This window comes from Amblyraja radiata, chromosome 46 (assembly GCF_010909765.2).
Source record: "Amblyraja radiata isolate CabotCenter1 chromosome 46, sAmbRad1.1.pri, whole genome shotgun sequence".
Lineage (NCBI taxonomy): Eukaryota > Metazoa > Chordata > Chondrichthyes > Rajiformes > Rajidae > Amblyraja > Amblyraja radiata.
The window spans coordinates 423,321-443,657 of NC_046001.1; the positions used below are offsets into that span (position 1 = coordinate 423,321).

Here is a 20,337-nt window from a genome sequence, read left to right on the forward strand (position 1 = left end):
GAGGCCCCACTCCAGATTTGTTCCACGAGTGCTGTCTGTGTGTGGAGTTTGCACGTTCTCCCAGTGACGGCGTGGGCTTCCTCCAGATGCTCTGGTTTCCTCCCACATCCCACCTACTGCTTAGATTTATTGGTCCTCTGTAATTTGTTCCTGGTGTGCAGCTGAATGGTAGAGGCAGGGGGGAGATCATAAGTGATAGGAGCAGAATTAGGCCATTCGGCCCATCAAGTGTACTCCGCCATTCAAGAGTTAGATTGAGCTCTAGGGGCTAGTGGAATCAAGGGATATGGGGAGAAGGCAGGCACGGGTTATTGATTGGGGATGATCAGCCATGATCACAATGAATGGCGATGCTGGCTCGAAGGGCCGAATGACCTCCTCCTGCACCTATTTTCTATGTTTCAATCATGGCTGATCTATCTCTCCCTCCCAACCCCATTCTGCTGCCTTCTCCCCATAACCTCTGACACCCGTGCTAATGAAATCAGTTGGTGGGTGAGTGGGGAATACAGGCATGGGGAAATGGGATTGGTCTCTGAGCCAGCATAGACTTGATGGGCTGAATGACCTCGTTTTACATCCTAAGGAAATCTGGAAACATAACACCAATTTTCCATGATCTTGGCACCTTATTTCCAAGTTGAAGTTTGCACCGTTTAGTTTCGAGATACAGAGCGGAAACAGGCCCTTCGGCCCATCGTGTCCATGCTGACCAGCGACCCGCACGCACTAACACTATCCTACACACATAACGGGACAATTTACAATTTTACCAAAGCCAATTAACCTACTAACCTATATGTCCTTGGAGTGTGGGAGGAAACCGAAGATCTCGGAGGAAACCCACGTGGTCACGGGGAGAACGTGCAAACTCCGTACAGACAGCGCCCGTAGTTGGGATGGAACTCGGGTGTCTGGCGCTGTGAGGCGGCAACTCTACCGCCTCGGTGACGTTCAGGGCAAGGTGTGTACACGTCTCCAGGCAACACTGTAATAATGTCGCTCTCTTCCTACAGGTCAAGTCCCTGCACCGCCCCCACCACCCAGCGCTCCTCCATTACCTGGTAGCTCGCTGTCGGCTATCCTCAGCCATGGATTGTCAGGTAATGGTCTGCATGTGTTATACATCCATGTTATTGGGTTGCTAAGCTACCTTTGCCATCGAGAAGATTCAAGGCTTGGTCTGAGCAGCCATTTCAGTGCCATGTTCGATTCAACCCATGGGCTGAAGAGTCACTGCCAGCATTGCCACGAGGAGCAGTCAAAGCCCATGCAGCAAAATTAGAGGAACAGATTGGACCTGTATGGAGGTAGCATAGGCCTGATGGGTAGAATGGCCTATATCTCGCTATGCTGCTTGTAGATGGGTGTGTACATTGCTGCATCTTGAGAAATCCATCCAATCCTCATTTGTTCCGACCAAATTTTGGGTGAGCCCACAACTGTGTTGGATGGGTGTATGGAACGAGCTTCCAGAGCAGCTAGTTGTGGCAGGGACTATCGCAACGTTTAAGAAACATTTAGACAGGTAAATGTTTAAGAAGGAACTGCAGATGCTGGAAAATCGAAGGTAGACAAAAATGCTGGAGAAACTCAGCGGGTGCGGCAGCATCTATGGAGCGAAGGAAATAGGCGACGTTTCGGGTCGAAACCCTTCTTCAAACTGATGTGAGGGTGGGAGGGGCGGGAAGAAGAAAGGAAGAGGTGGAGCCAGTGGGCTGAGGGAGAGCTGGGAAGGGGAGGAGAAAGCAAGGACTACCTGAAATTGGAGAAGTCAATGTTCATACCGCTGGGGTGCAGACTGCCCAAGCGGAATATGAGGTGCTGCTTCTCCTGTTCCCGGTGGCCATGGAGGAGGCCCAGGACAGAAAGGTCGGATTCGGAATGGGAGGGGGAGTTGAAGTGCTGAGTCACTGGGAGATCAGGTTGGTTATTGCGGACCGAGCGGAGGTGTTGGGCAAAGCGATCGCCAAGCCTACGCCGATGTAGAGCAGCTGACATCTAGAGCAGCGGATGCAATAGATGAGGTTGGAGGAGATGCAGGTGAACCTCTGTCGCACCTGGAACGACTGCTTGGGTCCTTGAATGGAGTCGAGGGGGGAGGTAAAGCGACAAGTGTAGCATCTCCTGCGGTTGCAAGGGAAAGTGCCCGGAGAGGGGGTGGCGCGGGTGGGAAGGGACAAATTGACCAGGGAGTTGCGGAGGGTGCGGTCTCTGCGGAAAGCTGAAAGGGGAGGAGATGGGGAGATGTGGCCAGTGGTGGGATCACGTTGAAGGTGGCGAAAATGTCGGAGGATTATTTGTTGTATGTGACGGCTGGTAGGGTGGAAGGTGAGGACAAGGGGGACTCGGCCCTTGTTGAAGAAGGGTTTTGACCCGAAACGTCGCCTATTTCCTTCGCTCCATAGATGCTGCCTCACCCGCTGAGATTCTCCAGCATTTTTGTCTACCATAGACAGGTAAATGGATAGGACAGGTTTGGAGGGATATGGGCCAAACACAGGTAGGTGGGGACTAGTGTAGCTGGGACATGTTGGCTGGTGTGTGCAAGTTGGGCCGAAGGGCCTGTTTCCACGCTGTATCACTCTATGACTCTATGACTGTGACCAAGAGATGAGAATTCAGCACTAATCCGAGTCGCCTTTCGGACTGTGACGTAAGAGAGTAGACTCTGGGATGGAGGTGCTTGAGAGGCGTATGAGGCACAAGGTGCAGGTCATCCTGAAAAACCCCGGGCATCCCCTCCATGTAATTCTGGAGAGTCAAAAGAGCACTCGGAACAACAACCGGCTCCTCTCCCTGCCCTGTAGAACGGAGCGGTTCAGGAGATCCTTCACCCCTGCAGCCATTAGATTTTATAATTCGGACCGCTAGGCTGTAGGGGGATGCATTTTGCAATTATTAATTTTTAACTGTTAATTATTGGTCTTTTTAAGTATTTATTGCTCTCAGGTAAGTGTCCACATTATATTCTATGTATTTTCTGTCTGCGTTCGTTTTGAATCTGTGGGTTTGTTGGTTGGGAGCTTCTGGACATCTGAATTTCCCTGAGGGGATCAATAAAGTATTTATTATTATTATTATTATTATTATTATTATTATTATTATTATTATTATTATTATTATTATTATTATTAACTGTTTCCATTCCTCCTTTCAGCCATTCGGATCAAGAAAGCAATTAAGACAAAATTCCGTTTGCCGGTATTTAACTGGATGGCACTCAAACCCAATCAGATCAACGGGACGGTCTTCACTGAAATCGATGACGAGAAGATCTTGGAGGTAAGCTGAGTGGTTGACTGCGTATTTATCCCCAACTGCCCCTGTGGAGCTGGTGAGACCGCAGGAAGCAAGTTCAATCATGGCACAAGCGCTGAGGCCTGGGACATTGTCCCCGCCTGGCCCCTGCTACAAATTCAACAGCCACGTTAACTCTGAAGTGAAAAAAACAACAAATGCTGGCAACCCTCAGCTGGTCAGGCAGCATCTGTGGAAGGAGAATCAGAATTAATGTTTTGGGTCAATGACTTTCATCAGGCCCTTTACCGTTGGCTCGGCTCCATTTTTATGAATGACTATTTTGGACAGTGGTCATTTTATCCCATTTATTCTGCTCCTCATTGCAGATGGTCACCCTCGATGGCACAAGAATTGTTCCACGTGCCATTAATGTTGGGGCTAGACATTGATTTTCAACCATGGCAAAGCTCACAGCGTACCCACTAACTGTAGACAACGTGCAAAGAGCAGGTAGATGATGCAGGTGCAGCAGGCAGTGAAGAAAGCGAATGGTATGTTAGCATTCATAGCAAAAGGATTTGAGTATAGGAGCAGGGAGGTTCTACTGCAGTTGTACAGGGTCTTGGTGAGACCACACCTGGAGTATTGTGTGCAGTTTTGGTCTCCTAATCTGAGGAAGGACATTCTTGCCATAGAGGATTTGAGTATAGGAGCAGGGAGGTTCTACTGCAGTTGTACAGGGTCTTGGTGAGACCACACCTGGAGTATTGTGTACAGTTTTGGTCTCCTAATCTGAGGACAGACATTCTTGCCATAGAGGGAGTACAGAGAAGGTTCACCAGACTGATTCCTGGGATGTCAGGACTTTCATATGAAGAAAGACTGGATAGACTCGGCTTGTACACGCTAGAATTTAGAAGATTGAGGGGGGATCTTATAGAAACGTACAAAATGCTTAGGGGGTTGGACAGGCTAGATGCAGGAAGATTGTTCCCGATGTTGGGGAAGTCCAGGACATGGGGTCACAGTTTAAGGATAAAGGGGAAATCCTTTAGGACCGAGATGAGAAAAAAAATTTTCACGCAGAGTGGTGAATCTCTGGAATTCTCTGCCACAGAAGGTAGTTGAGGCCACAGTTCATTGGCTATATTTAAGAGGGAGTTAGATGTGGCCCTTGTGGCAAAAGGGATCAGGGGGTATGGAGAGAAGGCAGGTACAGGATACTGAGTTGGATGATCAGCCATGATCATATTGAATGGCGGTGCAGGCTCGAAGGGCCGAATGGCCTCTACTCATGCACCTATTGTTTAGTTTCTATGATAAGATGACAGTGTGATAGATGCAGTATCGATTTAGAAGCAAAATGCTGGAGTACCTGCTTCAGGCTTGAAACGTCACCAATTCTCAGCCCAAAACGTCACCCATTCCTTCTCTCCAGAGATGCCGCCTGTCCCGCTGAGTTACTCCAGCTTTTTGTGTCTATCTTCGGTTTCAACCAGCATCTGCAGTTCCCATGTCGTTGGCAGAGTTGTCTAGGCAAGTCGAGCTTATTGTCATCTGCATGAGCAGGGTGAGCTGCAGGGACAATGAAAATTGTGCTTGCAGCAGCATTACAGGCACCCGGACAACACAAGTAAGTCGAAAAACGACTGCAAAAACAAAAACAAGATGCGGTTAGAGTCGATGGTAGTGCAGGAGGTGGAGAATCTAACTGTAGCCAAAGAGAACTGTGAATGCCTTGATCAGGTTCAGCTTAGTATAGAACATACAATTGCAATCTTGGTGTTGACTTTAACCACCCTCGTGGAAACTAATAAAAACTGCAGGTGTTGGAATCGTGAACCAAATAGAAAAAGTGCCTGAGGGCTGTGATGGAGGGGAGCACTTGTGCAGAGCGATGGTGTCCCCAGCAGGGTTCAATGATAAGGAGGCTCAGTTTGCAAAAGGGAATGCCTGTGAGCATTGGGAGAGCGCCCAGTGTGTAATAACAATCAATTTGTGCTGTAGGAGCTTGACCTGGATGAATTTGAAGACCTCTTCAAGACGAAAGCCCAGGGACCCTCCATTGAGGTCTCCTGTCAGAAAAGCAAAAGTGCGCAGAAAGCGCTGAGTAAAGTGATGCTGCTCGAAACCAACCGAGCAAAGAATCTCGCCATTACACTGCGCAAGGCTGGCAAGACAACTGAAGAGATTTGCAGGGCCATTCAAATGTATGTTGTAAAGCCTTCCGACCTCTTTGATTGCGGGAAGTGTGAGCTGGCAGCTGCGTGCATTTGCGTGATAGTTTTCGCTGAACCTCCCCCCTCCCCTCCCCCCTCCCCTCCGCCTCCCGCACCCCCCCTCTAATCCCAGTCCAGGATTGACTCAATGTTCGACTCCTATCCCCTTTGCCTGGATGGATTCAATGCTTGGGATTGATCGCTGGGTGTGGATGGGGACGGAGGATTGTGGCCAACCCCGGCATGAAATACCTTCTCCCTTGGCCCCCCACTTCCAATCCTGCGGTTGGTTTTTCCCGCCCCCTCATCCTGGCTCCGCAAGGCAAGGCCGCAAGGCTGCCTCCACCATCCACCCACAGCTCCCACTCCTCCCACTGCCTGCTGCCATTCCCCTTGCCCTCACATAGAGGAACTGTTGGGCTTGTAGAGTCTCTGTCATCTTTCCACGACCTCTGCAGCCCCCTCCCTATCCAGTCACGGTTTCCATGGTCACCCGACACAGATTTCATTGCGTGGCCCAGCAACAGGCACCCAACCAGCTTGGTTGCTACTAAATGGATTTGCACGCTCCTCGCATCTGTCCTTCTCCTTGGACATCGGAGCCACCATTTCATCGCCCCCCTTGATCTTCTCCTGACTCTCCGACACATTTACCAGCTGGATGTGCCTCTACCATCCAATTTACTGCAGTGAGTTTTGGTGTTGCATTATATGAAATGCCATTCAAATTTCCATTAGCGTTTTTTTAAAAAAGAGACCAGGTTTTGTCCTCATCTGACACCATTTATTTTCTTCCCGTGTGTTTTGACGACATCCGTTGGTCCATTTTTCCCCATAAGGCCAAGGGAATGCTGGGATTCTGCAGGTCCTGCCCAATCGCTCTTCAGCTTACTGGAAGGTGATGCGGCAAGCTGGTCGGCTCCTGGTTTGACAACCCTTCCCCAAACTAGGCTTGATGGAAGTCTTGCTTAATTATTAGGCCTCATTACCAATGGAGATTTGCAAGTGGGTTGAATCATCTTCACAATCCACTAGTTTAGTTTAGTTTAGAGATACAGCACGGAAACAACCCCTTCGCCCACTGGGTCCGCACCGCCCAGCGATCCCACGCACACGAACGCTATCCTACACACACAATTTACCCTTATACCAAGCCAGTTAACATACAAACCTGCACGTCTTTGGAGAGGGGGAGGAAACCAAAGATCTCGGAGAAAACCCACGCGGTCACGGGGAGACCGTACAAACTCCATACAGACAGCACCCTAGTGTGTGTAGGGTAGTGTTAGTGTGCGGGGATCGCTGGGCAGAGTGGACTCGGTGGGCCGAAGGGCCTGTTTACACGCTGTATCTCTAAACTAAACTGTGGCTCAGCTCTTCAACTCCCCCTCCCATTCCCAATCCGACCTCTCTGTCCTGGGTCTCCTCCATTGCCAGAGTGAGCAACAGCGGAAATTGGAGGAACAGCACCTCATATTCCGTCTGGGGACCTTGCGTCCTTATGGCATTAACATTGAATTCTCCCAATTTGGCTAGCCCTTGCTGTCTCCTCCCCTTCCTTAACCCTCTAGCTGTCTCCTCCCACCCTCCCATCCGCCCGCCCTCGGGCTCCTCCTCCTCCTCCCCTTTTCCTTCCTTCTCCCCCCCCCCCCCACCCCCCATCAGTCTGAAGAAGGGTTTCGGCCCGAAACGTCGCCTATTTCCTTCGCTCTATAGATGCTGCTGCACCCGCTGAGTTTCCCCAGCAATTTTGTGTACCTTCGATAGTCCCAAACTCTTATTGCTGCAAGAGTACTTGGGCCAGGCAAAGTCCAGGCAGCTCATGTTCGGGGGAGGGGGGGAAATCGCATGCCAGGTCGCTGATGCAACTTTCAGTCTTGCATTGGTGCAACTCATGAGCCGTCCTCACTGGCGTGACGCATGGACTCTGCCTCTCCCTCTACAGCGACACCTCTTTGAAGAACAACACCACTGAGCATCGTTTCTAACGAGCGATCCTTTCAGACATTTTGGGAGTTGTGCAGTGAAATGCTCGCATCATTTCCCACCCCCTGCTTCTCTTGCTGCCAACCTCTGAGGCAGGACAGACTTGACAGCGGGCTGGCAGATGCCCTCTTCTGCTTGAAAGTGGCATTCACCACCGAATGCCACACGATGCCAAGTGCACTGGTTCAAAGCAAAGAGCTCTTGCAATAACTTGCCACAATGTAGGGAGTTCTGCATCTATTCTGCAATGTACAAGGGGCGCAAACATAGTACTGTGACCCTCCTGGCAGCCATGTTTTTTTCTTTCCATCCAAACTGTATGAATGTGTTTTGAAATGATTGCATCATTTGTACCTCAGAGAAATGGGCCTTTACCTGCATGGTTCCAGCCCAGTAGGTGCAAGCCCGTTGATCAAGTCTAAGTCAACACAATCTGCCCAGGGGTCAGTACTGTAGCTGGGGAACTGTAGGGAGGATTCCTGCCCCGTTGGAAAGCTAGAGAATTGCTGCTTGCGCCAAGTGGGGGTACCGCAAAAACAAACCAAAACTCAAGCGAGCTGGACTTCAATTCAGCCTGCGTTCGCAAGTTCAGCAAATGCCGAGACGCGAACTCCGCGCTATAATCAGCACGCAGCCATTTTGTGACGGGAGCCATTTTGTAACGCCGGGCAAAAGACGCAATGTGCTGCAAAGTGAATCCCACAGCCCCGTGCTTGCACCCCCACACCCCTACCCCCATGTTATTTACAGGTGTAAAGAATCGTTATCTGAATTGAGTTTGCTGGTCTAAAGCGTTGACTCCCCTCTTGCAGGTACGATTTGAAGACCTTGCCCCTGGACTTTGTGGAGTGTTTGAACCGTTTCCTGCCTCTGGAGAATGAGGTGAAGCTGCTGAAGCAATATGAGAAGGAGAGAAAGCCACTGGACGACCTGTCCAACGAGGATCGCTTCATGATGCACTTCAGCAAAATCGAGCGCCTCGCACAGCGCATGACCATAATGACCTTCGTTGGCAACTTCGCCGAAAACATCCAGATGTTGAATCCGGTAGGTCTCCTTTATCTCCCTCCACATCAGGAGCAGTGGGGCACGGTGTCTCCAGCTTTTAAAAGCAAGGGAAGGTAGTTAGGGCGGCACGGTGGCGCAGCGCTAGAGTTGCGGCCTCACAGCGCCAGAGACCCGGGTTCCATCACGACTACGGGGGCTGCCTGTACGGCGCTCTCCCCGTGACCCAGTTGGGCGTTTGCCGGTTTCCTCTCACCCTCCAAAGACGTGCAGGTTTGTAGGTTAATTGACGGTATAATTGTCAATTGTCCCTAGTGTGTAGGATAGTGCTAATGTGAGGGGTGATCGCTGGTCAGCGCGGACCCGGTGGGCCGTAGGGTATGTTTCCACGTTGTATCCCTAAGCACAACTAAACTAAACTAAACTAGTGGAGTCATGACAGCTATTCACTAACACAAACAGAGTCCCAATGGTGAGCAGCATGCCATCTATTGTTGCCTGTGGCATGGACCAAGGAGAACCCAGTTTCCTGCCTGCTGTAATGCCTTATGTGATTTGGCCAAAGATGCGTTAAGCTGTGGCCTTTGTTGAATAATGCTCAAATGTTGAAGAATGTTGCACAAATCTGACTCGACTACAGAAATGGACACAGAATGCTGGAGTAACTCAGCGGGTCAGGCAGCATCTGTGGAGAACATGGATAGGTGACGTTTCACAGAGTGCTGGAGTAACTCAGCGGGTCAGGCAGCATCTGTGGAAAACATGGATAGGTGACGTTTCACAGAGTGCTGGAGTAACTCAGCGGGTCAGGCAGCATCTGTGGAGAACATGGATAGGTGACGTTTCACAGAGTGCTGGAGTAACTCAGCGGGTCAGGCAGCATCTATGGAAAACATGGATAGGTGACGTTTCACAGAGTGCTGGAGTAACTCAGCGGGTCAGGCAGCATCTGCATAAATTACCTCCCCTTTATTCTAAGACTGTGGCCCTGGTCCTGGACTCGCCCAACATTGGGAACATTTTTCCTGCATCTAGCTTGTCCAGTCCTTTTATAATTTTATAATTTTCTATATGTTTCTATAAGACCCCCCTCATCCTTCTAAACTCCAGTGAATACAAGCCTAGTCTTTTCAATCTTTCCTCATATGACAGTCCCGCCATCCCAGGGATCAATCTCGTGAACCTACGCTGCACTGCCTCAATCACAAGGATGTCCTTCCTGAAATTAGGAGACCAAAACTGTACACAATACTCCAGATGTGGTCTCACCAGAGCCCTATACAAGTGCAGAAGAACCTCTCTACTCCTATACTGAAATCCTCTTGTTATGAAGGCCAACATTTCATTAGCTTTCTTCACTGCCTGCTGTACCTGCACGCCAACTTTCAGTGACTGGTGTACAAGGACACCCAGGTCTCGCTGTACCTCCCCCTTATCTAACCTAACCCCATTGAGATAATAATCTACCCCCTTGTTTTTGCCGCCAAAGTGGATAACCTCACATTTATCGATATTATACTGCATCTGCCACACATCTGCCCACTCACTCAACCTGTCCAGGTCACCCTGCAACCTCCTAACATCCTCTTCACAGTTCACACTGCCACCCAGCTTTGTGTCATCCGCAAACTTGCTAGTGTTGCTCCTAATTCCCTCTTCCAAATATATGGTAAACAGTTATGGCCCCAATACCGAGCCTTGCGGCACTCCACTCGCCACTGCCTGCCATTCTGAAAAGGACCCGTTCACTCCTACTCTTTGCTTCCGGTCTGTCAACCAATTTTCTATCCATGTCAACACCCTACCCCCAATACCATGTGCTCTCATGTTGTTCGGGGAGATGGCTGTAAGATTTATTTGTTCTACTTTTTCTTTTAGCAATTGAATGCAATAATAGCAGCCTCGATGTCTATCAAGACCTCACAGAAGTTGAAGGCTATGTTGGAGGTGAGTGGTTTCATTCTAGGCCCACACAGGGTAGGACTGCCTGAGGTGTCTAGGTTGGCCCATGCTAATTCACAGGCACTGGCCTGCAGAGGCCTCGTAGCTCAGCTGGTAAAGGGCAATCATGATGTGCTGTATACCCTTGGTCAGGTTTGACAGGCGGCTGCAGAGAAAGAAAGGCACCTGCATTTCTATAGCACCTTGTCATGTGTTGCCGATAACTCCGTAGTAAAGGAGTAGCCATGGCAACCATATCGTACTGAGCACGCTCCCACAGGCATAACGCATTTGGAGAAGTTATTCCCTTATCCTAAACATTATTCCCTTATCTTAAACGTTATTCCCTTATCCTGTATCTATACACTGTGAATGACTAGATTGTAATCATGTATTGTCTTTCCGCTGACTGGTTAGCACGCAACAAAAACTTTGCACTGTACCTATACGTGTACGTGACAATAAGCTCAACTAAAACTGAACTGAAACGGAGATGATGAAGTATTATCAGCGCTGGAGGTGACCACTCGTGCCGTCCCTGCTGTCCCTCTGCCCTTTTGGGGACAGTGCCCGCCATTCCTTTGCCTCCACCCTAGGAGGTTAAAAGACAGGGGCTGACTAGGCCTTAGCTGAAAGATGGCACCTCCCACAGTACAGCACTGTAGTGTTTCTTGGCACTGCACCAGGGAAAGCTCCGACAGTGCCCCCCCAAGCTGGCAGCCAGCACCACACTGACCCACTGATAGTGCCCTCTGCCTCCACTGCCCCACATAGGCATGGCTGTGCCCAGTCTGACCGTCATCTCAGATGGCAGCCATATCCAGGGAAGGAATGAAGGGGGACCCAGCATGGGGGGAAGTTACTCCACAATTTCACAACTCTCTGGGTGAAAAAGTTGTTTCTCATCTCAGTTTTAAATGGCCTCCCCTTATTCTTAAACAGTGGCCCCTGGTTCTGGACTCCCCCAACATTGGGAACATTTTTCCTGCATCTAGCCTGTCCAGTCCTTATATAATTGTTTATATGTTTCTATAAGATATCCTCTCATCCTTCTAAATTCCAGTGAATACAAGCCCAGTTGTTCCATTCTCTCAGCATATGACAGTCCCACCATCCTGGGAATTAACCTAGTGAACCTACGCTGGGCGCCCTCAATAGCAAGAATGTCCTTCCTCAAATTAGGGGACCAAAACTGTACACAATACTCCAGGTGTGGTCTCACCAGGGCCCTGTACAACTGTAGAAGGACCTCTTTGCTCCTATAACTCAACTCCTCTCGTTATGAAGGCCAACAGGCTATTAGCTTTCTTGGTGATAGGCTCACAGCCCACAGGGCCTGACATTAGCCGAGCTGGCAGCAGCAAATGAGGGGAGTCACGATGAATCCGCAGCTCCGAGCCTCACTCACCCAGACCTGTAATTGACTCCATCTTTACTTCATTATGTGGCCGTGATCTCCCGGTTGCCAAACACTTTAACTGTGAGGCGAGAGAACCAAAGGAGACCCGTCGCGGATACTTTGTGACTGTCGGCGCCCTTTATGTGGAAGCTATTTGCATACCATGAGAATGCAAGCAAAGAATTCACTGTGACTCGTCACTTGTGACAATAAAGTACCTTTCATTCATTCAGAACAGCGCAGCGTGAACTCACCGCTCCGTCAATGCTGCGGTCGTTTATGCGGAGTTCTCGTCCGTGGTGAGTGAGGTCTGCACTCTGTCATGCATCCAATAATGTTCCTGTCCTTCCCCCCTCTCCAACAGATTATCCTGGCGCTGGGTAACTACATGAACAGTAGCAAACGTGGAGCTGTGTATGGCTTCAAACTGCAGAGCTTGGACCTGGTATGTACACTATTCCACTCACCTTCTCTGCAGCGTTTTTTACTGATGATGTGTTTAAAGGCGGCTGCAATCTGCAGTGTGTGGGACCTCTTCGTCAATGCTGTCGTGTTCTAAGGGAACAATTCTGGAGAGCGCTCCAGACCCTGTAGTTTGCTAATCCGATGGGCTGTCAAAGCAGCATTTCTGTAGGAAGGAACTGCAGACGCTGGTTTAAACCAAAGGTAGACGCAAAATGCTGGAGTAACTCAGCGGGACGGGCAGCATCTCTGGAGAGAAGGAACGGGTGACGTTTCGGGTCAGGACCCTTCATCAGCGTCACCCATGCCTTCTCTCTAGAGATGCTGCCTGTCCCGCTGAGTCACTCCAGCTTTTTGTGTCCAAACCAGCATTTCTCGTGATTCTAAAGATTGCAGCATCTCTGGAGAAAAGGAATGGGTGACGTTTCGGGCCGAGACCTTTCCTCAGACTGAGAGTCGGGGGGGGGGGGGGGGGGGGGGGTGGAACTAGAGGTATGTAAAGGCACAGGACAAATCAGAGCCAGCACTGATGACCAAAAAAGGTGGAGCCCACAATGGTCCGTTGTGGAAGAGGTGATAATGAAGGGATACGAACAGTGGAACTAGTAGGACCACTAGGGTGTGGGAGGGGATGGAGAGAGGGGGAATTCAAGGGTTACTTGAAGTTAGAGGAGTCAATGTTCACACCGCTGGGGTGTAAGCTGCCCAAGTGAAATATGAGGTGCTGTTCCTCCAACTTGCGTGTGGCCTCACTCTGACAATGGAGGAGGCCCAGGACAGAAAGGTCAGTGTGGGAATGAGAGGGGGAGTTAAAGTGCTGAGCAACCGGGAGATCACGGCCACATAATGAAGTAAAGATGGAGTCAATTACAGATCTGGGTGAGTGAGGCTCGGAGCTGCGGATTCATCGTGACTCCCCTCATTTGCTGCTGCCAGCACGGCTAATGTCAGGCCCTGTGGGCTGTGAGCCTATCACCAAGAAAGCTAATAGCCTGTTGGCCTTCATAACGAGAGGAGTTGAGTTATAGGAGCAAAGAGGTCCTTCTACAGTTGTACAGGGCCCTGGTGAGACCACACCTGGAGTATTGTGTACAGTTTTGGTCTCCTAATTTGAGGAAGGACATTCTTGCTATTGAGGGAGTACAATGTAGGTTCACCAGGTTAATTCCCAGGATGGTGGGACTGTGTTATGAGGAAAGATTGGAACAACTGGGCTTGTATTCACTGGAATTTAGAAGGATGAGAGGATATGTATTGTATTGTATTGTATTGTATATCTTATAGAAACATATACAATTATATAAGGACTGGACAGGCTAGATGCAGGAATAATGTTCCCAATGTTGGGGGAGTCCAGAACCAGTGGCCACTGTTTAAGAATAAGGGGAGGCCATTTAAAACTGAGATGAGAAACAACTTTTTCACCCAGAGAGTTGTGAATTTGTGGAATTCTCTGCCACAGAGGGCAGTGGAGGCCAATTCACTGCATGCATTCAAAAGAGAGTTAGATAGAGCTCTTGGGACTAGCGGAATCAAGGGATATGGGGAGAAGGCAGGAACGGGGTACTGATTGTGGATGATCAGCCATGATCACAATGAATGGCGGTGCAGGCTCAAAGGGCCGAAAGGCCTCCTCTTACACCTATTTTCTATGTTTCTATGTCCCTATGGCAAATGCAGAGGTATGGGGCAATGGGAAGCCTTTCTGCTTAGGGTCCAGGAAGCGAGCCATTGGAGTTAGCGGACGAGCTCCTTCAGCGAAAGCTCCTGCTGAGGGTTTGGCCTAGTGCAAGTAGAGAACCTGGCACCGGCTATACCCAGGTCTAGTTCTAGTTTAGTTTAGAGATACAGCACGGGAACAGGCCCTTCGGCCCACCGAGTCCGTCCCAACCAACGATCCCCGCACACTAAAACTATCCTACACACACTATGGACAATTTACAATTTATACCGACGCCTATTAACCTACAAACCTGCACGTCTTTTGAATGTGGGTGGGAACCGGAGCGCCCGGAGAAAACCTACGCAGGTCACGGGGAGAACGTGCAAACTCCGTACAGACAGCACCCATAGTCAGGATGGAACCCGGGTCTCTGGCGCTGTGAGGCAGCAACTCTACCCGCTGCACCACCGTGCCACCCCTGGTAATGTGGGGCATTTCTGAGGTGTTTCCAGGGACCAGTCTGTGTAGAAGTCTGTGGCAGAGAGGGTAGAGAGCGAGGGAGAGGGAGAGGGAGAGAGAAGGAGAGTGACAGGGAGAGAGAGAGGGACAGAGGGAGGAAGAGGGAGAGAGGGAGAGGGAGAGAGAAGGAGGGAGAGAGAGAGAGAGGGACCATTTGTGCAGCTGGACTGGGTCACACATCCAGCAACTGCAGACATGAAGGCAGACTTGTCATTTTGCCTGATTTCCCCTCCCCCTTCAGGACAAACACACAACGTGGTCTAAATATAGCAGCTCAGTTAATCAAAATCACATTCCATTCATTTGTGTTTGGATCATTCCCGACTGAAACAGGATGTGCTCCCCAAGTGTTTATTTCATGCGCTGGAGTGTTCAGAAACCCTCTGAGCCTCTGCCAATCTTCCAGTGTGTGATGGAAACTGTACCAGAGGGGGCAATGCTGGAAGTGGCTCTGTCGGTCTCTGGCCGTGAGCGAGTGGGCAGCGCGCAGGCATCAGCTGGCACGGCTCTCGTTTTACAGAAGCAAACTGCTTGCCTGACCTTTTCTTCTAACTTCAACCCCAACTCCTTTCCATTCACCGCTCCAGGTCTCGGGGCCGGCCGCGAACACCTTCAAAATGTGACCAATGATTCCAATTCAATGAGTCAGCGATATTTTCTTGTTAGATAGAAACATAGAAACATAGAAACATAGAAATTAGGTGCAGGAGTAGGCCATTCGGCCCTTCGAGCCTGCACCGCCATTCAATATGATCATGGCTGATCATCCAACTCAGTATCCCGTACCTGCCTTCTCTCCATACCCCCTGATCCCCTTAGCCACAAGGGCCACATCTAACTCCCTCTTAAATATAGCCAATGAACTGTGGCCTCGACTACCCTCTGTGGCAGGGAGTTCCAGAGATTCACCACTCTCTGTGTGAAAAAAGTTCTTCTCATCTCGGTTTTAAAGGATTTCCCCCTCATCCTTAAGCTGTGACCCCTTGTCCTGGACTTCCCCAACATCGGGAACAATCTTCCTGCATCTAGCCTGTCCAACCCCTTAAGAATTTTGTAAGTTTCTATAAGATCCCCTCTCAATCTCCTAAATTCTAGAGAGTATAAACCAAGTCTATCCAGTCTTTCTTCATAAGACAGTCCTGACATCCCAGGAATCAGTCTGGTGAACCTTCTCTGCACTCCCTCTATGGCAATAATGTCCTTCCTCAGATTTGGAGACCAAAACTGTACGCAATACTCCAGGTGTGGTCTCACCAAGACCCTGTACAACTGCAGTAGAACCTCCCTGCTCCTATACTCAAATCCTTTTGCTATGAAAGCTAACATACCATTCGCTTTCTTCACTGCCTGCTGCACCTGCATGCCCACTTTCAATGACTGGTGTACCATGACACCCAGGTCTCGCTGCATCTCCCCTTTTCCTAGTCGGCCACCATTTAGATGTTCCGAGGCACAGTGAAATGCTTTGCTCTGCTGACAACCTCGCCCAGACAGTACGCATGATGGTGCGGACAAAGTTACAGAAGTTCACCGCACTGTCCTATCTACCGCCCCTGTCGATAGACAAAAATGCTGGAGAAACTCAGCGGGTGCAGCAGCATCCAGGGAGCGAAGGAAATAGGCAACGTTTCGGGCTGAAACCCTTCTTCAGGGTGCGATCTGTACGTTCTGCAGTTCCTTCCTACACACACGTTTGCTTTCTATTTCTTCCACACTTTCAGCAGGCACAACTTTATTTTGGTTCCACCAAGAAACTTTGTTTCTGTGTAAGATAGTTTGCAAAAGTGCCTTTCCCCCCCCCCCCAAGATGACAACAGCAAGCTACCTGAAACAAATCTGGGTTTGCCAGTCGGCAGTGTGCCATCTTCAGTTGGCAATCACTAGAATCCAAAAACATTTTCTTTCAGAGGAGTTTAACTGGGTGCAGAGCCACAAGCCTACTAATAATAATAATAATGGATGGGATTTATATAGCGCCTTTCTTATACTCAAGGCGCTTTACATCGCATTATTCATTCACTCCTCAGTCACACTCGGTGGTGGTAAGCTACTTCTGTAGCCACAGCTGCCCTGGGGCAGACTGACGGAAGCGTGGCTGCCAATCTGCGCCTACGGCCCCTCCGACCACCACCAATCACTCGCACACATTCACACACATTCACACACAGGCAAAGGTGGGTGAAGTGCCTTGCCCACGGACGCAACAACAGTATGCATTCCAAGCGGGATTCGAACCGGCTACCTTCCGGTCGCCAGCCGAACACTTAGCCCATTGTGCCATCTGTCGTCCCAAATATACTGTATAGTCCTCAGCCCACAGCCCACAGACTTGGGACAGTCGAAGGACAAGTTCGTACTGCTCTTTAATGACTTGGGAATGTGCCTACATGCAGCTCAGACATGGACCCTCCAGCTCAACGTGTCTACACTAACCACTATGGACCCCTCTGCACTAATTCCATTCACCAGCAATTTGCTCATAGCTTCTCTGCTTTGGCAATTCAGGTGCTGGTCCAGATACCCACTTGCATGTTGTGAGAGTCACTACCTCCACCACCCACTCAGCCAGCATGTTCCAGAGTCCCCCATCCCCCCCCACTCACCTCTGGGTATATAAAGGTCTTCCTCAGTTCCCATCTAAACGTGATAGGACGTAATGGTTGGCATGGTGACGCAGTTGCTACCTTACAATGGCAGAGACCCAGGTTCCATCCTGACTACGGGTGCAGTCTGTACGTTCTCCCTGTGACCGCGTGGGTTTTCTCCGGGTGCTCTGGTTTCCTCCCACTTTATCTTGCACTAAACGTTATTCCCTTATCCTGTAGCTGTACACTGTGGATGACTCGGTTGGAATATTTAACGTTTTTTTGCTACACTAAAAAGCTGGAGAAACTCAGCGGGTGCAGCATAAGGGTTTCGGCCCAAAATGTTACCTATTTCCTTCGCTCCATAGATGCTGCTGCACCCGCTGAGTTTCTCCAGCTTTTTAGTGTAGCAAAAAAACGTTGCCTATTTCCTTCAGAGTTTCGGCCCGAAACGTTGCCTATTTCCTTCGCTCCATAGATGCTGCTGCACCCGCTGAGTTTCTCCAGCTTTTTTGTGTACCTATTGAGTATAGGTATATCGGGACGACAGATGGCACAATGGGCTAAGTGTTCGGCTGGCAACCGGAAGGTAGCCGGTTCGAATCCCGCTTGGAGTGCATACTGTCGTTGTGTCCTTGGGCAAGACACTTCACCCACCTTTGCCTGTGTGTGAATGTGTGTGAGTGATTGGTGGTGGTCGGAGGGGCCGTAGGCGCAGATTGGCAGCCACGCTTCCGTCAGTCTGCCCCAGGGCAGCTGTGGCTACAGAAGTAGCTTACCACCACCGAGTGTGACTGAGGAGTGAATGAATAATGCGATGTAAAGCGCCTTGAGTATTAGAAAGGCGCTATATAAATCCCATCCATTATTATTATTATTATTATAGAGGTTGGGAGGTCATGTTGCAGTTGTATAAGATGTTGATGAGGCCGCATTTAGATATTGTGTTCAGATTCAGGGATTCTTCCCAGCTGTTATCAGGCAATTGAACCACCCTATCACCAACCAGAGAGCTGTCCTGAGCTACTATCTACCTCATTGGTGAACCTTGGACTATCTTTGATCGGACTTTACTGGCTCTACCTTGCACTAAACATTAGAAACATAGAAAATAGGTGCAGGAGTAGGCCATTCGGCCCTTCGAGCCTGCACCGCCATTCAATATGATCATGGCTGATCATCCAACTCAGTATCCTGTACCTGCCTTCTCTCCATACCCCCTGATCCCTTTAGCCTCAAGGGCCACATCTAACTCCCTCTTAAATATAGCCAATGAACTGTGGCCTCAACTACCTTCTGTGGCAGAGAATTCCACAGATTCACCACTCTCTGTGTGTGGAAAAAAAATGTTTTCCTCATCTCGGTCCTAAAAGATTTCCCCTTTATCCTTAAACTGTGATCCCTTGTTCTGGATAACCTCCCTTATTCCCTTATCCTGTGGACGGCTCGATTGTAATCATGTATTGTCTTTCCGCTGACTGGATAGCACACAACACAAGATTTTCACTGTACCTCGGTACACGTGACAATAAACTAAACTGAGCTGAACAAACTGAAGAGCTGCTGCTTCTCAATTTGACGCCCCATAAGGAATCTAGTTTGCGAAAGACAAATGGTGAAGAGAAATAGTGATTGTGAAATGTTTTTTGTTTGTGCGTGCAGCTCTCAGACACCAAATCGACGGATCGGAAGCTGACCCTGCTGCACTACATTGCGATCGTCGTGAAGAGGAAGTACTGCAACATCGCCACCTTCTGGAACGAGCTGCATTACATCGAGAAAGCCGCAGCAGGTCGATGCCAACTTTCTGCTCCAGCTGCCTCCTGTCAACAAGAGATTGGCAGAGTTTAACTTCTGTAGTTTAGTTTAGTTTAGTTTCGAGATACAGAGTGGCCCTTCGGCCCACCGAGTCCACACCGACCAGTGATCACCGCACACTGACACTACCCACTACCGCACACTACACACTAAGGGCAATTTACACTTATAATAATAATAATAATGGATGGGATTTATATAGCGCCTTTCTAATACTCAAGGCGCTTTACATCGCATTATTCATTCACTCCTCAGTCACACTCGGTGGTGGTAAGCTACTTCTGTAGCCACAGCTGCCCTGGGGCAGACTGACGGAAGCGTGGCTGCCAATCTGCGCCTATGGCCCCTCCGACCACCACCAATCACTCACACACATTCACACACATTCACACACAGGCAAAGGTGGGTGAAGTGTCTTGCCCAAGGACACAACGACAGTATGCACTCCAAGCGGGATTCGAACCGGCCACCTTCCGGTCGCCAGCCGAACACTTAGCCCATTGCGCCACCTGTCGTCCCAAAACTTATACCAAGCCGATTAATGTACAAACCTGTACGTCTTTGGAGTGTGGGAGGAAACCGATTATTTTGGAGGAAACCCACGCAGGTCACGGGGAGAACGTGCAAACTCCGTACAGACAGCACCCGTAGCCGGGATCGAACCAGGGTCTGCATTCGCTGTAATGCAGCAACGTTACCGCTGCACCACCGTACCGCAATTCTGCAGGTCCCTTCGTTATATTGCCTTTCAGCAAGGCAGGTAAACAGGATAGACATCCTTTACTGATAAGGATCAACATTGAACTAACAGCAGCGGCAGATGCAGCAATTTATCACAAGTCAGTCTACATTGTACACAACAATAAACACTGCTGCCATAACAAGGGAACAAACAGAATATAATCACCCACAACTTATTCTGTCAATTAACCATTTATGTACAATATACAATTATGTATAAAATGACAGCTCCTCCACTGATATTCCGGCCCCCATGGTTCCGCAGTCTCTCCGGATTATCCGTGTTGCCGGACCAACAGAGGTCACGGCCTCCGAGAGGAGTCCAACGGTACCGGAATGTTCCGCCTAGGCCTCGGAAGTCGGCTATGGGAACGGATCTGTCGGCTCTGGCCGAGCCGGAGTTCCAGAGCCCCGGCCCCAGGGGGGGGGCAGATTGATCGGCCGCTGAAGTCCCGATGAGGTGGAGATTGGCCGTCCCGCCCGGCCTGGGCGCCACATTTTCGGGGGGACTTCCGGGGGAATTTCAAGTGCGCTCTCGGAATTTTGTCCGGACCAGTAGTTCCCAGAAAATCCCTGGTGGACCTGTACTTATAAAGCACATCTCTTCACACTCAGGAACTAAACATTATTAAGTCTACTCATGTTCTAATCTTTGCATCTTCAACCTACAGATAAACTATACATAACTACTTTGCACTATATATCCTGCATACAGATAAACCCAATGGATAACTTCTCCAATGCCTTCATATACAG

General features: G+C 49.6%; 1 protein-coding gene across 2 annotated transcripts in view; it reads left to right on the forward strand.

The window, feature by feature from the left end:
• LOC116968805 (formin-like protein 3) overlaps positions 1-20,337 on the forward strand; it is a 141,433-nt gene that overhangs the window by 106,433 nt on the left and 14,663 nt on the right. For both annotated transcript variants that reach the window (XM_033015694.1, XM_033015695.1), the window contains 7 exons: positions 1,017-1,103; positions 3,161-3,285; positions 5,251-5,453; positions 8,261-8,495; positions 10,332-10,400; positions 12,158-12,238; positions 18,685-18,814. In XM_033015694.1, the coding sequence (XP_032871585.1) occupies positions 1,017-1,103; positions 3,161-3,285; positions 5,251-5,453; positions 8,261-8,495; positions 10,332-10,400; positions 12,158-12,238; positions 18,685-18,814 (930 nt within the window). The remainder of the gene's footprint in view (positions 1-1,016; positions 1,104-3,160; positions 3,286-5,250; positions 5,454-8,260; positions 8,496-10,331; positions 10,401-12,157; positions 12,239-18,684; positions 18,815-20,337) is intronic.